Genomic DNA, 17873 nt, shown 5'->3' on the forward strand with positions numbered 1-17873 from the left:
AGGGCAGAGTGGGGCTGAGTCTGAAAATGAATGACAGGGGAGAGGCTAACAGGAACTGTGCCCAAAGGGAAGGAAGGGGGCAACAGGCTGATGCAGTTTCTGAGCATGGCATGCAAATGAGATGGAAACAAGTTTTCTAATATTGGAATCCCCAGCAGCCACTGGAACCAGCTCAGCGCCCCTTCATTCTCATCCTTGTATTCGTGAACATCGACGACAACAACAAAAAAGGCCTGCAGCAGGTTCTGTGGCTAGTGCCCCATCTTCAATGAGGCAGTCTGTCGTTCCTGTGAGAGGCAAAGACCTCTTCTGGAGGGACACGGGTCACTGCCCGGCTTTCCTCATTACCAGCACCCTCGGAACCAGCAGACATTAAGAGACAGCACATCATGGGGTTCCAGGTTCCAGGTCTTTAATTTTCCCTGCTTTGTGTTTTTTCCCTTCCTTTTTTTTTTTTTTTTTACAATCAAATTGGCAGAAAAACGGCTGGTGCTGGTGGGCACTGGGGGGTCCATTGAAAAATCCCCAAAATTCACACTGAGGTTTCAGGTCATGGTTGCTGAGGTGGGGGATGAGGTCAGGATTTGTGGAGATTTCCCGACTCTCCCTAGAACTTTTTTTCCAAATGGCTGGGGAAGAGGTCAGAAGAGATCCCCCATTACTATAGATGAGGAGAGAAGCCGTTGTTCCCCCATCCCTCAAGTTCTTCAGAGATGTGGAGATAGAAGGCTGTGATTTCTAACTGCCTACAATCTTCTCTTAAAAATATAAAACACGTGCAGTTGGCTTTGGTACAAAAAAGAAAATAACAACAACAAAAGAACATTCTGGTCCCTGTGGGTTTTTTTCCCTCCCCCAGCAACAAACTATTATGGCCACCTCAACCTCTATTCCATCAGCTCTAGGAAGCCAGGTTATCTCCCTGGGGTTTCCATGGAGGATGGAGAGAAGAGAGAACAGCAGGAAGAGGCTGAGGGAAGTGGGAGAGGGACATGGCCCTTCCCACAGCCCTTCTGGAAGGGCAATAGGCTCCTGTGGCTGCAGCCTCTCCTCAAAGATGGTTGTTGCTGGGGAGGGGTGTCAGGGCTAGAACCCTGCAGTTGCACGGCTAAGCCTGAATAAACCCCAGTAGTGTTAAAGGACAAGGCCCCCTGATCCCTATGGCTTGGTTCCCATGTCCCTGGTCCTCTAAATCTCCTCTCGCCCTCCATAACTAATAAACAATAAATAAATAAATTTTCCTAAAGTAGAGGGAAGAAGGCATGAAAGATTGGCATCTGTGGTGTAGCTTCTGGATGCCACCAGGGGGCACTATGGCCTAATTCGCCCAGCTTCCTAAATGGCCCCAGGTATCCAAGGATCCCAAGAGCTGGCAAGGACAATCAGCAGTTCTTTCAAATGTTCCCTTGTCATTGGCAGATTGGAGTCCCCAAGATTTTCCTCCCTCAGTAATGTTCTTCAGGGGGGCACAGGGCAGGGGGGAGGGGCCCCCTTAGCTCTCTGAAGCCACAGGCTCCCCGTCGCGGCTCTCAGTCTCTTCCGGGATGTCCTGCATTCGGGTGAAGTCTGAAGGGGGAAGGGCAAAGTTAGTGAGTGAGTAGAGGCTCCTGGGAGCAACTGCCCCCCTACACTAATGCCTACCCATCTGCGTACTGAAGAGCTCTGAAGGCTGCAAGGGACGGCAGAGGTGTCAGTGGCAGAGATCAGTGAGCCCGTGGGTGAGAGAAAAACCTCTGTCAACAAGGCCACACCTAGCCACACCTAGGTCCTTTTACACTTTGTAAGTATACAAAGATACAATTTGGTTAATAAAATACAAAATGTATTAAGATTATTATATGAAGTCACAGTAGCTTTTAGTTGTTTTGCATTTCCTGAACCAACTCTAAGAACTTAGAGATCTTTGAAATTGTTTTACTTTAAAAATCTATTTCTAGGGCTGGCCCCGTGGCCGAGTCTGTGCACTCTGCTTTGACGGCCCAGGGTTTCACTGGTTTGGATCCTGGGCGTGGACCTAGCACCTCTCATCAGGCCATGCTGAGGCGGTGTCCCACATAGCACAACCAGAGGCACTCACAACTAGAATATACAACTATGTACTGGAGGGCTTTGGGGAGAAGAAGGAAAAAAAAAAAAAAAGATTGGAAACAGATGTTAGCTCAGGTGCCAATCTTAAGGGAAAAAAAATCTATTTCTACTTGAAAAGGTTGGGAATCACTGGCTTTTTGGAAGAGGAAAGGACCCTACGTTCTCTGCTTCCTCGAGTTCTACCACTCATTCACCATCGGACAAAATGGGAAGTCCGTGCGTCCCTCCCAAGGGTTACTGTAGAACTCGGATTTTAGGGACCGTCCTCAATGTTCCTGTGTTCCAGGATACAGACTCCATTTGGAAACCCAAGGGTCTCTACCCAGGTTGTACCCCACTTCTATTCCATGTCTCTGCCTGGGTCTCACCTCGTGGACTATGGGGCGGAGACAGACGGCCACCACCTTCCTCCTCGCTGCCAGTGTCAGGGTCACTGCTATCTTGCAGCCGCTCCTCGGGGCTGCCCAGCTCCTGTCTCTCTCGATCCTCAAATGGTCGATGGACAGAGCGAATAGTCACAGGCAAATCCAGGCGATCGTGGCCTCGGCTGGGCTGTGGACAGCAGGCAGGAAAAGCAGCAGGCCAGGGAATGAGCAGTGTGAAGACTGCAGGCCCTGCTGGGCCCCAAGACGCGACTCTCCCAGTAGAGCCACCACTGACTGATTTCTTTCTGTACCCATCCAAATTTTTCAGTTCTCCAACCAGCATCATAATATCCTTCAAGTCTGTTGCCTGATTTCATTTCAGCTCAAATCCCCCATTCCTTTCAGGTTCTCTCATGGACCCTTATGTCCACCCCAGGTCAGCTCACTCCTCCAAGCCTCCTTACCTGTGGGGGGGTGAAACTCAAGTACAGGGCATCGCCGGCAGGGAGGCTCCGACGCCGAGGGTCCAGAGGCCTGCGGGCCCAGGGGGCCTCGGCTGGGAGCGGTTCAGTCTGGCCCAAGGCGGCCAGCTGCCTGCGAGCCTCCTCGGCCTCCCGCTCCAGCAGAGCCCGGGCCTGCTCGCTTTCCCGGAGCCGGGCTTCCAGGCTGCCGGCCTCGGTGGCCCGCTCTTCGCCTAGCCGCCGGCAGCGCCGCAGCTCCTCCTGCAGCAGCGTGTGTTGCCGCTGCAGTAATGCCAGTTCCGTGGCCTGCTTTTCAGGAGCCCCGGGGGCAACCCCGGCTCTGCCAGCATCCCCATCCCGAGAGTTGGCTCGAGACAGCTTCTCCCGCCGCTCAGGGCCCTCAGGGAACCGAGCTTCCATCAAAGTGTCCTGCTGGGCCACAGCCGCCTGGGGGTGGCATGGGGACAGACGGGTGTATCAGAACCCCGTTTCTTCTCCCCCTTCCCCTCCCTCCCCAGCGCCTAGGTCATGATTCCTGGAGAGCTCAAATTGGAGGAAGGCTTAGAAAGGCCTGTTAGGATGACTCTGCCCCACCAAAACGGGCAGCTTTGGTCTGGCTCCTCCCCTTGCCCCACTGACCTGTAGGCCATGTAGAAGTCCATAGAGATTGACCAATCGCTGCAACGCTTCCTGAGGACAGAGAAGAGGGTGGGAACAGGGCCCAAGCTTCAGGATGGGAGAACTGCCCAGAAGTTGAGTAAAGGTGGGTGTGGGGACAATAAGATTCCAGATACTTTGAAGTGTAGACTTTCCCCCACACCACTCCAAATTGGACTCCAATTTCTCAGACTGAGAAATCCTCCCTTCAGTTTCCTATACCATCAAATTCCCATCTCACCTCCTGGGGCGATCTCAGCTGATTTCCATTTCGATCCTGCAGAAATGGGCAAGGATGGGGAGTCAGCAAGCACACAAGTCCCTGATAGCTCTGTGTCAAGGATCTATAGGCCAGCTGCCCCTTTCCCACCCTCTAGCCAAGTCCTGACACCTTCTGAGGACCCACCTTCTGGCTGGAGTCTGAGTCAGCTCTGCAGAGCTCAATCGAGCCATTGAAGGTTCTGGCCTCACCATCTGTTGAGAAGGGGAAAAGGACGGGCTGGGCTCACTTCCCCAGGGCCCTGACACCACTCGGTCCCTGGTACTACCCCATTCCCTTTAATCCTGCCCACCCACTACCTTGGTCCCCTGCCCTGGCACTCACTGGCAGTGACCCCAGGACTCGTGTTACCGCCGCTGTCTGGATCCGTTGGCAGGGCTGGTTCTCGGGATGTTGAGAGCAGCTCTACTCCAGGCCCCACCAGCAGGTCCTTCAAGCTCTCCACTGAAAGGAAAGAGGAAGAGATGAGGACAGGAGCAAGAGAGAACCCTGTGGGGAATGGGAGGGGATGCCGTTCACCAATATACATGGAATATTGAGGCATTTAGGGAAATTCCCCCTGCACAGGCAGTGAGGTCTCACTCATACCCACAGACCAGGCAAAACAAAGGTCATTAATGGTGCCTAAGGGCCCGCACAAGTAGATGCTAATGAGAGGTGCCAAACAGGAGCAAGGACCACGCCTCTGCCCCTGCCTTCCCAGCACCTGGCAGCAAACAGGCGCTCAGGGGAGTTTGTGGATTATGGACTCGACCTCCCCCTTGTCTGTCTAGCCGTGTGGTCATATTCTGTGATGGTGAGTGGATGAGCCTGGACTCTTCCCTAGGAGCTCCCTCACCCTCACGGATGGCATCCTGCAGCAGCCGCTCGCCACGAGGGGACTCAAGGGACTCAGAGCGGAAAAGGCCCCTGGGCAGGGTGGGCAGGGGCATCCCACTGCCGCCATCCTCTTCCACCTGGAAATGGGTCATCTCGGCGAACAGCCCGACCTTCTCTTGCAGCAGCTCCACCAGTGCCCGGTCTTTCTGCTGCAGCTCCACTGTGGGTAAGGAACAGGTGAGCACACGGGAGGGCCTAGGGGCACCCAGAAGAGGCAGGAGCAGAGGGGCAGCCCCAGGGGTTAAGGTCCAGAGCTGGGCAGAGTGACAGGACTTAATTTTGGGTTTTTGGCATTTACGAAAAAGAAGAAATCTTTTTTGGGGGAAAAGTAACACATGCACTTTGGTTTTAAAAACCAACGTAAACAATTTGTGGCAGGGACTGTAGGTTGTTCACCAGTTTTCATTTTCCCCATCTTCCTTTAGAGAAGGAAGTACAAGGGCTTTTTTAGAGGATGCACACAAGTTTCATCTGGGCATGTGGCTGCCCAGTTAGACTACAGTTCCCAGACTGACTTGCAGCTAGACATTGCCACATGACTAAATTCTGGCCAATGGATGTGAGTGTCTTCCAGATCCGCCCTTAAAAGAAACGGGTATAAATTCTCCTTGTTCCTTTACTCCTCCCTGCCAGCTGGGGTACAGATGTAACAGCAGGAGCTGGAGTAGCCACTTTGGACATCGAGAGGGGGGATTTTCCTATTGAAGATGGCAGAGCTGCACGGCTACCCCACGCTTCCCACTTCTGGACTGTTACGTGGAGAGAAATAATCCTCTGCCTCATTTAAGCAACTGACTTTCATTGGTCTTTTGGTAGAGCAGTTAGATCACAGCCTAAGTAATATAAAGCCTTAAGAGTAAAAAAGTAATCAATCCTGTCTCAATCCTGGTCTTCCTAGTTCACCTTCCCAGAGGCAGCCACAGTAATAATAGCTTATCTTGCTAGAGATATTACACACACACACACACACAAAATACATATGACATACAGCTATCTCCATTATTTTGACACGAGTGGTGGCATACACCTTACCCTTGTTTTAAACTTCACTCTTTCGCTTAGTATATTTTAGTTATGGATCTATATCAGCGCTCATAGAGCCACCTCACTTTTTTAAATAATTCCATGGTATTCCATTGTGGATGTATCATACATTATTTAACAAGCTCTCTGGGCGGACTTACTCTTGATTCGCCGCAGGTAAGCCTCATCCTCCGTCTCAATCAGGGGGAAGTCATCCCTGGATGGGCATCTGGAGGGAGAACAGGTCGGGTGGGGTTGGGGGGAGGAAGCTGGGTTACAGACCAGGAATCAGTTTTCCCTCCTTCCCAAACACGCTGTTCGCTTCCCTGGTAGGGGCTCACCGGCCGCGTGCCCTGGCTTCATCTGCTCCTGACCCTCTCTTTTCTTAGCACCCATCATCTGTGTTTACTGGGAAGGATAAACTTCTCCAGAGGTCACTGCAGAGGCAGCACAGTGCAGAGGGACAACTACAGTTTTGGCATCAAGCAAACTGGGCTCAAATCCTGGCTCCCCCGTTTACCAGGTGCTAATCTACTTCCTCATCTGAAAAATGGGGATAACATCTTCCTCACAGGGTTTTGGTTAGTATTAGAGGAAATAATGTAACAGTGCTTTGAACACGGCAGAAGCTCAATAAATCAATTACAAAGAATAATATTAATTATGATTTCACAATTACAAATATTATACTATTAATAAAGAGGCCACTCATGGATCTACCGTGAATGGGACAGATATTTTGTATTGTTTTCCTAGAAAAGGCAATTTCATACTTTTGTATGCATTTCTGAAAAATTGATTCGAAAGTCTAAATTGCAGAAGTAAAAAAAAAAAAGTAGCTTTACATATTATAAAGTGCAGAAGAATCCATTCCTTGAAAGCTAAAAAATATCATAAACATCCTAATTGAGTTTATCTTTAGGCATAATCTTCAGGAATCCGTTTTCAACATTTTACACGCACGCATTTACTTGACTTTTTCACCACAGCAGATACACAGTTGACTGCCTCAGACCTAATGTGTGTCCAACAGAAGCCAAGGATTTGCTGCTTTAGCAACTGAACAGTTTCCTTCTTGCCTCTATTGTATGGAGGTTGTCTGAGACTTGCACCTCTTATTTCCAGTATCAATGCTTTCATTATCCTCTTTTTCATTCATTTTTAGAAGATGAAGGCAAAACACAATACAATCCAAGTAGCAGCCCAGTGCCTATGAACTGAGATGTTAATGCAGCTGAAACGGTACTGGTGGCTGGCAGGTAGGCCACCATGCGACAGAATTCCTTTGCTTGTTAGCTCATGCTGCATTTGAAAGGTGGTCAGAGTTGTCATCGCATAAAATACGACTTTACAGGAATGAGGACACAGATGACCTTTCCTGCCTTGTGCCATCTTCTCTCTCCCCCAGCCTCTGCCTCCACCTCTGAACCCTGGGTTCTGTTTGCCGAAGTGCCCGGGCCCGGGGCCCTAAACTGCAGGTGCCCTGAGGCCATATACACACTCACACTCGCACGCTCTGCTGAATGACGCGAATCCAGGTGCTCCGGTCATCTCGGGATGCCGTGTGGACCTCATACATCTCAGGGGGCCCCGAGCTGATCAGAAACATCCCTTTCTCCTGGTTGGCGATGTCCCGAACGATTAGATTCTGCAGCGGTACCACTGAGGGCTTGTCCTGCCAGTCAGGGGAGAAGGAGGATTAAGCCTGGGAATCCTGACCCTTGGATACTTGGGTCTTCAGTCCTTCTAGAATACTCAAAAGATTGAAGAGTCAGCCCACAATACCAGTGAAGAGCCCAGGCTCTGGTGGCAGCCAGAGAGGACTCAGAAATGTATGTGACCCTTGACAATTTAATTAACTTTAAGCTTTCCTTTCCTTATCTACAAGAGGATAATAATGGGCCTTGCTCACAGGTGTAACAGTGCCCACACAACACGGTAACAACACCTGTCAGCTATTCTTATTTCTCCTTATCGCGTTATAGTAACGGTTACAGTAACAGCTGTTTGACTCTGTGGAGGATTCCAGGGTTTTTTCGGGCTTAGGTAGGAAAGCAAGAAAGGCCTGCAACACTTGTCTGTTCTGAGAAAGGAAGAGGAAGAGGGTCTCACCAGGGTAGGGAAGATGTACTTCTGGTCCTTTTCCTGGAGAAACACCAGCACATCTGTCATCAGCAGCATCAGCACATCTGGCAGGGGGAGAAGGGCCGGAGAACAGTCAGCATTAGAGGGTCCGAGCAGCTATTCCCCTCTTTCCCAAGGACCAGGCCTACCCTGACAGCTTAGTGCTCCCGACGCCCCCTCTTCCTGGCCTCTCTTCCCTCTGGTTGCTTCCTCCACCTTTGCAGACCTCCCATGTCCCCAGTCTTACAGCTCAGAAATGAGAGGAAAAAAAGCACATGTGCTATCAGATGAAACAGCTTCATGGGCTGGAGGAGACCATAAGGGATCACCCATCGCCTTTGAAGAAAACCCTCTTCAGCCAACGGATGCAGGTTTAACGCGGGGTCTGCAGATCCCCGTGATATCCACTGCTGGCTTCAGGGGCTCTGTAAACCCTCTGAAGTTGCATAGGCAATTTAACATATTAATACAACACATGTGTATTTTTCTGGGTGAAAGGATCCCAGATTTTTGTGAGGGTAAAAAGGATTTCCAGAGTAGGAGGGGCCACCTTTTTTCAGCCTTTCAGTTCCATATCTAACAACAAACTAACACAAGACTTTTGTGGACATCTGACCTAAATTCCCCTGCCCCAGCATATTTCCACTTCTCATTTCGTGCTGGGTAGGGAGGGCGAAAGTTGGGTTCCTCATCCATCTCTCCCCAGTTGAACACACCCATCTCCTCCAACCCCAGCAGGCCCCTCCTTCCTTTTCCTTCTCTGCCCCACCTTCCAGGCTTTCAGATCCTATGAGGTCCAGCACTTTAAGACTGAGGGGGGAAACAAAAGTCGAGTCCATAAAACTCAGATGTCACAGTCAAGAAAACACAGTCACCCTTTGCCCTTGGAAATTTTACTAAACTGTGGGCACTCAGAAGGGGAGGGCTTTTGCTAAATGCTTCAGAAATAAAGCTCTCCAGCCTTGCTATTTTTAACCCCCCATGGTTTACATTTTTAGCTTCTGCGTGGGAGGGATGGGAAGAAGAGAAAGGGATGAAGGAAAGTGGCTGGTGGAGACTGAGGTACCCAAGTACGTGGAGTGGGGGTTTCATGACATGGGACAGAGGCTCTGGGCAGGCTCTGGCCTCAGATAGCACAGTTGACTTTTGTCCCTCATTCTTCACCCACAAAGCCAAGGCCTGCTACTCTCTTGCCTTGATTTAGGTAGGGAAGACTTGTCCAGTGCAACCTGGGAAAGGGAGTGGGAATTGTGCCCCTGACGCTCGCATGCCCTCTCTGCTCTTTTCGCTCCTCTCCACCCTGCCCATCCTTCCCTGGGCTCAGGCCCCTCCTGTGGGCCTTTCCCAGCTGTCTCCCCAAAGCTCCTGCCCATTCCCCAGTCCCGGTCCTGGCAGGTGGGATTCCAGCTGGAGGAACCAACTACCCTGATCTTGTCCTCCAATCCTGGAGTTTCTCTGTCCTCCTCATCAAAACTGGTAGTTCTCCAGGCACACAAGGACCAAAGAAATGAATAAATACTAATAAGGAAGTCCTTGTATGGTCCATGAAGTTAAATCCAGATTCAGACTTTAGCTGCAACAGAGACCACATTCTTTCCTCCCACTGGGTCTCACCCTGGGTGTAGGGCTGCATAAAAAGAGGTCCTAAGGGCTGGATGCTTCTCCCTCTCTATATCTGACAGCGGACTCTTGCCCGGCCTGCCAAGCTGACCACTGACCTTTGAAGCGCCCAGTTGCCGTCTTCCAGAGCAGGCAACCATCATGGATCAGCTTGCGCCGCAGAAGCTCCTCTCGGCCAAAAGGGCCCTTGCCAGGCACTGGGGTCTGGGCCCGAGGGTCCATGCGGTTGTAGATCTCCTGCAGGCGGGCACCTTTCTCCAGCTCATGCACATCCTGGTCCACATTGGATAGCAACTCCTTCATTAGCCCCAGTGCTGTCGTCAGGTCCTGGCGTTCCTCCTCCATCCCTGGTGCCAGGGTTGGCATGAAGGACGGGTGAGCCAGCTGCCCTCCAGCCCCAATTCCCACCGTGTCTCCATCCCACCTTCGGAGGCTGTCCTGGGTTCCACGTGTGCCCCCATACCTTCCCTTGGTTATCTTGAGCCTTTTCTCACCCCAGACAGCCCCCTCCCCACCCTGCTCCTGGGGCCCTCCCTCCCTCTCACCGTGGGAATGCTGCAAGATCCGGTTGATGAGCACCGGGTACTTGGTGATGCGCTGAGTCACCAGTAGGATGCACTCCTGGACCCCATGCCGCTTCAGCACAGCCGAGCGGGTCACTTTCTACAAGGGTAGAGGCAGGGCTCAGGGCTAGAGTGCGGCCAGAGGGGAGGGCAACAGAAAGAACGCTGGACTTGGAGCCTAAGCTCTGGTGCTGGCCCTAACTTGGCCATTTACCTCACGCTGGCTTAGGTGACTGCATCTGGAAAATGGGGATAAGGCCACAGGCTTATTGTAAGGACCAACCAGACAAGGCAGCAAAAAGCACTTGTTCTCCCACTATGAGGGGTTACGGTTGACAGGATCCGCGAGAGGACGGGTCCATGAGGGGTGGTGAACACCTGACCTCCGTGTGGGGGCAGCACACACGTGCTCCCCCGTGAGTGGGGAAGGCTGGGATTGGGCCCCTAGAGGAGGCTCTGAGTGTGGGCCCTGGACAGGTTTGCTCACCCGGATGAACTGCTGGAAGCGTTTGTCTCGGGCATATAACTCCTTATAGAGCTTTAAGGCCTTGGTGTGGCGGCTACAGAACTCCGAGTAGGTCTTACGCATCTGCTCTGCGCTGGGACCTGAGAACTAGAAGTCGAGGGAGCAAGGCTGGGTCAGCACATCCCTTAGACATACCTTATGCCCTAGACACCCTCCGGCATCCCGCCAAACAGGCTGGCTTCCTGCCTCTCCAGCCCTCCCTGGCTCCACCCCCTAGAGTTTGGAGGCAAGAAATGCCCACTCCAGTCACACCTCCTTCCATGAATGTTGCCCATGAATCCTGCCTTTTCACACCTGGCTGATGAGCAGGTCACCCAAACGATCGATGACAAAGTTCCGGGTGCTGCCAGGGCACAGGGCCTGGCGTCGGCGTTCTAACAGTTGGCTGAGGAATCGTGTATGGATGTCACTGAGCTCGTCCACGCAGGGGAACAGGCCCTGGACCACTGCAGGCTCCAGCTGTAGCTCTTCCAGCATCCCCGTGCGGAAGAGGCGGGTCATGATCTTCAGTGTCCGCACGTGGTGCAGTTCCGTCTGGATTAGCTCTGTGGGGACAACGGGACATTCGGCCTCCACCCTGGCTTGGCCACAATTGTTGGGGCCTAGGCTGGAGACCTCAGAGCTCATTTGAGGTTTTCAAGGTCCCTTCCAGGTTAACATTCTGCATTCTTATGCTCTTAGATCACTTTCTAATCATTTTTTATCTTTATGCCTTGCCATCTCAAGCTGTAAGCGGTTTTAGGGCAAGAACCACATGTCTTCTACATGTCCAGGTTTCCCACTGTCCCCAGCCCAGTGTTGGGCATGGCACAGGCAGAGAGTAAAGACTACGAATTGACTTGAAGAAAGGGATAAAGATAGGGCCTTGGAGACCAACAGTCCCAAAAGGTGGGGGACCCAGTAGCAAATTGTGGGACGCCAGGCAGGGTCCTGGAGGTCAGGGGGATAAGAAGGAAAGCGTCTTGAGCAGTGAGGGCTGGCAGAGGGGCACAGAACACAGGATCTAGTGAAGAAACAGGAGTCTAGAGGTGGTCTTCTTGGCTCACCGTAGATGACATCCTGCTGCTTCATCACTTCCTTTTTATGCTGCTGCAAGAAGCTGCTGTCCACAGCAAGGCTCCAGGAATCAGCTGCAAAGTCCTTCTCATCCATCTCAAAGTCACTCATCAGTTCGTTGTAGATGACCTCTGCACCTAGACATCCATGGGGGAAACAACTCAAAGCCAAATCCTCTTCCCCAGGTCCCGGGCCCTTCTCTAGATCCCTTCCCACCGGACCGTTCGCAGGCCTGCTCCCGCCAGCCCCTCAGCCCCAGGTGTCCCCCAGGCCCAGGCACGGTCACCTTCGTCGATGAGGGACTCCACCGACAGGGTTCGGTTCCGCATGTTGAGGGAGTCTGTGGACTGGGACAGAATCCGGCGCAGCCCCAGGGGAGACTCATCATTGAAGTGTCTGAGGGAAGTGGAGGCTGGCTGCATCACTCAACTCAGGCAACAGATCCCTTCCCGGCTGGGGAACTGAGGCCAGGATCTGAGAGGCAGTCACCCCAAATTCTCCTTACCTGTCTGTCTATAATTCTGAACTCAGGGATGGGAAGGACCTCTCAGCCCCCCCGGGCTCCACTGCCACACTCTCTGTCTACCTAGCTCTCCCTTCCCCAAGTAGAGGCTCACCCAGCAATGTTGGTGGTGGAAACACTCTTGGCTAAAGACAAGGAGGAGCGGCCACGGCGGGAGCCAAGCAGGGACTGCCTGAAGCTGTCGGAGGGATAGATGGCAGAGCTGGGCCGCTCCCGGGTGGTGGCTGTGGGGGATATGGAGCAGGCAGACATCAAACTGGTGGCGTCCCAAGATTCAGGCCTGCCAGGCTTCTCAACCAGAAGTGAGGCCTCCTCTTCCACCCCACCCTTAGCAGCCTCTTGTCAAAGAAAGGTGATAACAGCAATGCCACCTTATATCCTGAAATACTTTCAATGTTTACAAAGGGCTTTCCTTATCTCCTCTCTTCCCGCAATAAGCCTCTGAGCAACCTGAAGCTCAGAAAGGTTAAGAGATTTGTCTGGGGTGACTCAGCTAGTGGCTGAGCAGGGACTCAGAATCTGGCCTTTTTTACTAAGTACCATGCTCCTTCTGTTACACCAAAGCTGTCTGAACTAATACTTGACAGCTGCCGCCAACACTCCCAAGTACGGTGTAAATAATCGATAATAGTAATACAGGATGTGACCAGGCTCAGATGACTGGCCATCCAAGCCCTCATCCCCATTTGAATTCTCCTGTCCTGCCCCTAAGCCCGGGAGTCTGGAGATCCTTTATGGCCCCTCCCACTGCTTCCAAGTGAGGGGAAGAAAGTGCTGTGCCCAGGAATGACCTCAGGGGGGCAGCAGAGCCAAGGGCTGAGAGGCCTGGGTCGAGGGTCCTAGGGGGCTTCTGCACGCCCTCACTACTCACTCTTACTGCGAAGTGAAACAGACTGCAAGGCAGTGTTGTTCTTCAGCAGGGCAGCTTTCTGTTGCTGTGAGGCAGAGAGCAAGAAAGAGATACCAAGAATAGCTGTCACACAAGGGTCGCCCCCACAGGCATGGGGCAGGAGCTGGGCCGCTGGCCCCTTGGGAGAAAGCTGCTACGGTGGCCAAGGGCATCAGGGTAGCTGAGCCCAGTGCTGGAGGGATCTGTCTGCAGCGATAGGCCTGGCCCCCTCGGGGCCTGAGGCCTGGGGCTGAGGGTCTGGGCTGCCCCATGGTGAGGAGAGGGGTTGAGGAACACAGGGTAAGGAATGAATGGAAAAGCCATGTGGGTACCACACACTCACTACCCTCTCCCCCAGCCCTCTGCCCTCCCTGCCATCTCACCTTCTGCTTGACCTTGGTACAGTTGGCGAGGGTGTCTTTACAGCGGTTGTGGATAGTCACATTGCAGGCTGGGAGGGTGGGGTAGAGAGGGTAAAGGGAGGGCCGGGTGGTACAGGAGGGGACACACCCACATGCAGACACCCATCTCCCCCTGGCCACACAGTCTCAGAGACTCTCCCCCCTTCCCAGACTTCTTGACCATCACCGCACTCCAGACCCTCTCCTCCCGCCTCCCCCTTCCTTCAAGCAGGAAATGAAGTGAGGGGGTATAGGTGTCGACAGGAACTGAGCAATCAGGAGGGGTGGGCAATCCTGACTCAAAGATGACCTGCGAGGTGGACTAGAGGGAAGAAGGGGTTACTGGCTGCCAGAGATGAGCTCAAGAAGCACAAAGGTGGTTGAGAATGACAGATGGAAGAGAGGACGCCCACGGAACAGAAGATGGCACAGGAGCAGCTGGGATGGGGGCTAGGGGCAGAGAGGGGGGAATTAACATCCCCTGAGCATCTAGTCACTGTTCCACATTTACTCGATCCTAACAAGTCTTTGAGGTAGATTCAATTATCCTCATTTTACAGATGAGGACCCTGTCTCCTGGAGAGGTTAAATCGTCTGCCAGAGGTCATACAGCTAATGGTAGAACTAGGATTTAAACGCAGGTGTGCCTGAATCCAAAGGCTGTGCTCTTTCCGTTGAACCACACATATGCTCATGAACTCTGGCTGGGCCTGAACATCAGCGAAGGCTGATGGGTCCAGTGGTAGAGTGGGGACAGGCCCTGCCCTGCCCTGCCCTCCCAAGCCTGCCCGCCTGCCTTCTGCAGGCCTCAGCAACACTTGCTACCACTCCAGTCAGTCTGCCTCCTTCCTTCCAGGCCTGGGGAGGGCTGTTCCCCAACTAAGGCGAAGCCACAGCTCCCACACTCCATATGCTGCTCTCCCATCACCCACCCCACCTTGCCATGGGGTAGGAGAAAAGAGGAGAGGAGAGGAGAGGAGAGGAGGAGGAGCCAAGCCTAGGCTCAGAGACCACTGGCTGACCCTTTCCCCAACATGCCCTCAGCCCTTGGCCCTCTCCAGCTTCCCCTCTGCCGTCCAACAACACCGGAAACTCTGCTAAGTCCTTCAGACAATACCCAGCACCACACTCACTTCCACAAATACAAGGCGAGCAGGGTGGGGCAGAGGGGCAGACAGAAGTGGGGGCTGCAGCTGCCCCCACCCCTCTGAAGCTCCCTTCTACCCCCAGCACCCAGTGTCTCTGGATCAAACCTCCGCTTTCCACCTGCTCTCAAAATAGTGCTTGCTGCCCGCCTCCCCAGTTCCCCTGGCAACAAGCTTCCAGATTGGGAATTCTGTCAGGTCTCTAGAGGGATCTAGATTGGGGTTCCCTCCTCATCCTCAAAACTCTAAGTTGAGCAGTGAGAAAGTAGGGAGGCCCCACTGGTTCTTTCTGGGGGTGCCTGCCCCAAGTTCCATAGGGATTTAGAGGCTATGGCTTTTGTCCCACTATTCATTAGCAGGTCACAGTGGTCTTGCTCTAGGCAGAAGCAGCTCTTTGCCATAAATTGTGGGCAGTGGGGAGGGAGATGGGACACGACAGGAGCCCTCTGTCTGGGCATCCTGAAGAATTCCTTGCTTGTACTTCCTAAAAACAGGGCTACCCTCGATGTGGATGAAGGTCAGGAGATCTAAGCCCTGTCCCCCAACACACATGTTCCTGCTGTGGTCTCTCTTTCTCACTGTGGATCAGTCAGACTAAAACTGGAGATGGAGGGTGCTAATCCCATACTCTGCTTCAAAGTGCAGGGATTTAGAGATTTCAGCCTCCACCCAGTCAACAGAAAGCGAAGGGCAGGGGGACCCTGAAGTCCCAAATGTCCAGTTCTGCCCAGGAAGACAGGCAGAACCAGCTGCAAGGCCGGCAGCTTCCCACCCAGCTCCCCTATCTTCCCCTCCCGGCCCTCCCCCCCGCCCCCCCCTCCCCCCGCAACATTCCTGCTCCTTCTCCAATCAGTTCCCCTGACCCTCAGCAGCTGTTCAGGGAGCTGGGGGATGCCCAGTGGACGACAGCTGCAAGGGGAGCCATCCCTGCCTCCCCTCCCCCACATTCCCAGCTAGTCCTCCTTATGCCATATTCGGACCGCCACCACTCCTAGGTGTGAGCAAAGGGAGAAAAGGCTCAAGCATCTGGCGCTGGTATTTGGGCCTTGCTGGGGCTCCGAGAAGAGAGTGACCCTTATGGATCCAGGGCAAAAAGGACAGATGGAAAGGTTAGGGTCAGTGGGCACCGAGTCAGAGAGACATTCAGGGTCCAAACAACTTACTTGGGCAGATGAGGGCTTCCTTGGCTGTGATGCTCTTGTTACAGGCATAGCACATGGTCATGCCCGAAACGGAGATGGTGGTGAAGAGGTGCCCATTGGTATAGCGGGCATCCTTGGCTTCCTTCATCTTCTCCTTTTCCCGGGTCTGTGGAAGGGGAGAGAGACAGGAAGTGAGGCTGGAAGATGCCAGGGTTCCTGAGGGTCCGGAGAGACAGGTTGAGGGCAGAGGTGAGGGAATGATGCCCGCCTGGCGTTGCCGGAAAGACACCACTTCCTAAAGCAGAGCCTGTCTCAGGGTGTCGGAGGCAGCTGTCCAGGAGTGACCAGCCCAGCCCCGAGAGGGGCCTAGCTGGCCCCTGACCTACCTGGCCCCGGCGGCTGGGCTGCCTCCTGTTGCCACTCATCTCCCTGGCTCTAGACCTCCGCGTCCTCACTCCACCTTCCAGCCCTAGCTCTGCTCGCCCCCGAGCTGCTGTACTCTCCTCTCTGTGCCGGGGGAAGATGCGCAGAGAGGAGGGGAGAGCAGGCGAAGCAGAGGGTGCCAGCTCACCAGCGCTTTCAAATCTATGGGAGTTAGCTCCTCTTATAACCATGACAACCGGTGTTGGAGCCGCTGTCTCCGTGGCAGTCACAGTGGGGGGCAGGAGATCCCCTAATTAGATTGGCTGAAAGCGGCATAATGCCACCCCCAACCCAGAGGTCAGGATCCCAAACCTCTACCTCTTCCGCACACACTCAGCCAAGGTCACACGAGCTCTTTGCGGGAGGGAGCATGTCCCCCGCTAACCTCTAGGCAGCAGGAGCCTAGTTTTGATCTCGAGACTCTCCCCCAAAACCTTAGAGAGCTCCCTCTATTCCTCTCACCCGGTTAGTCTCTCCCATCCTAGGAAGTCCTTCCTGGCATCTACCCTCCACCCTCCAGCTGCAACATCAGTTCTTCCTGCTCCGGTCTCTGCCGAGATGGGGCACGCTGTGTGCCCTACCTCAAAACCTCAGAGGCTGGCATTTCCCACCTCAGCTTTTTCTTCTCCTGCTTCCCCCTGGTCTCTGCAGGTCAAGTCACTCTCCCTGACCTCTTTTCTGTCCCTCCTCAAGCCCCTGAGCTTCCCCAAAAGCCTGGGAAGGTGCCAAGATGGGATACCACTCTTCCCTCCTAATCCAGGGCCTTCCTTAGTGGTCACCTCAGATGCCCGGATTTTCCCTCCACTCTTGGAGGTTGAAGAGCAGGAATAGGAGCTGACAAGACCACTCCCTCCAAGTTTCCCTGTTTCTCAGAAACCAAAGAGCGGGATCCACATTGCTGAGGCTGAGGGTATGAACCTCAAGTTGGGGACAGTGGCTGGGGCCCTGGGACAGCGGATTAGAACTCAGGGGAGAGCCCTCTGCCTGGGCCTTGGTGGCCCAGTCCTGACTCTCAGCTCCAGCCACACGAGCAGCTGAGAGGCGGGGGAGGGGAAGAGATGCACCGGCCTGCTGCGTAGGGTAGAAAAGGGAAGTGTGTGGGGGCTGAGTCAACAGCACAGGGCCCAGAAGATACTGGGCCGCGTGCCCTAGGGTCTCAGGGCTTCCCAGTGGCCCAAGATCCTTCTCTCTCCTGCTTCCCCTGAGAAGCTCCTCACTGATGACGAGTGAGCCCAGAGGTTTTGAGGTCATTCTCCACCCTGATCATCCATTTTTCTCGTCTCCTCTCCTCTCCTCCTGCTTCTCCTCTTCCTGTCTCCTGCTCTCCTTCCTATCTCCTGGTCTCCCTCTTCCACTCCTCCACTTCTGCCTTTCCTTTCTCACCCTCATTTCTCCTCCACTGCCCCCGGCCTCTCCCTCCCCTCCTCCAGCTGGGCCTGGTTAAGGAAGCTGACTTACCTCTAATGTTCCAGGCCTCCCTTTTTCTATTCTGGTACCTCCCTATCTAGACCACTAGAAAACTCTCCCTTTGGTCTAACCTCCATCTATCTTGCTCCAAATTATAGCTCCTTAGATCAAATCTTCCTCTGTATAACAGCGCCATAGGACCTCAAAGACCAAGTCCGAGTGTCTCTTCTCAGTGCCCTACATGCTCCCTTCTCTCCTCCTCTCCTGCCCTCCCAGCCTTCTCCATGACACAAATTACAAG

The 17873-nt window shown here is 53.5% G+C and overlaps 1 protein-coding gene across 12 annotated transcripts in view; it reads right to left on the reverse strand.

Moving 5' to 3' along the window:
- Positions 1 to 395: 395 nt before the first annotated feature.
- Positions 396 to 17873, reverse strand: part of ARHGEF2 (Rho/Rac guanine nucleotide exchange factor 2) — a 47559-nt gene continuing 30081 nt past the window's right edge. For 10 of the 12 annotated variants that reach the window (XM_070497635.1, XM_070497636.1, XM_070497638.1 and 7 more), the window contains 21 exons: positions 15764 to 15908; positions 13438 to 13505; positions 13037 to 13100; positions 12260 to 12389; positions 11929 to 12038; positions 11633 to 11779; positions 10881 to 11131; positions 10548 to 10673; positions 10043 to 10160; positions 9596 to 9844; positions 7866 to 7942; positions 7259 to 7428; positions 5915 to 5982; positions 4690 to 4890; positions 4176 to 4295; positions 3978 to 4045; positions 3813 to 3848; positions 3554 to 3604; positions 2918 to 3361; positions 2457 to 2640; positions 396 to 1566 (listed from right to left, as the gene is read on the reverse strand). In XM_070497635.1, the coding sequence (XP_070353736.1) occupies positions 1493 to 1566; positions 2457 to 2640; positions 2918 to 3361; positions 3554 to 3604; positions 3813 to 3848; positions 3978 to 4045; positions 4176 to 4295; positions 4690 to 4890; positions 5915 to 5982; positions 7259 to 7428; positions 7866 to 7942; positions 9596 to 9844; positions 10043 to 10160; positions 10548 to 10673; positions 10881 to 11131; positions 11633 to 11779; positions 11929 to 12038; positions 12260 to 12389; positions 13037 to 13100; positions 13438 to 13505; positions 15764 to 15908 (2901 nt within the window). In that variant the 3' untranslated portion in view covers positions 396 to 1492. The remainder of the gene's footprint in view (positions 1567 to 2456; positions 2641 to 2917; positions 3362 to 3553; positions 3605 to 3812; positions 3849 to 3977; positions 4046 to 4175; positions 4296 to 4689; positions 4891 to 5914; positions 5983 to 7258; positions 7429 to 7865; positions 7943 to 9595; positions 9845 to 10042; positions 10161 to 10547; positions 10674 to 10880; positions 11132 to 11632; positions 11780 to 11928; positions 12039 to 12259; positions 12390 to 13036; positions 13101 to 13437; positions 13506 to 15763; positions 15909 to 17873) is intronic. The other 2 variants (XM_070497637.1, XM_070497643.1) reach the window with 1 other exon arrangement.

This window comes from Equus asinus, chromosome 25 (assembly GCF_041296235.1).
Source record: "Equus asinus isolate D_3611 breed Donkey chromosome 25, EquAss-T2T_v2, whole genome shotgun sequence".
Taxonomy (NCBI): Eukaryota; Metazoa; Chordata; class Mammalia; order Perissodactyla; family Equidae; genus Equus; species Equus asinus.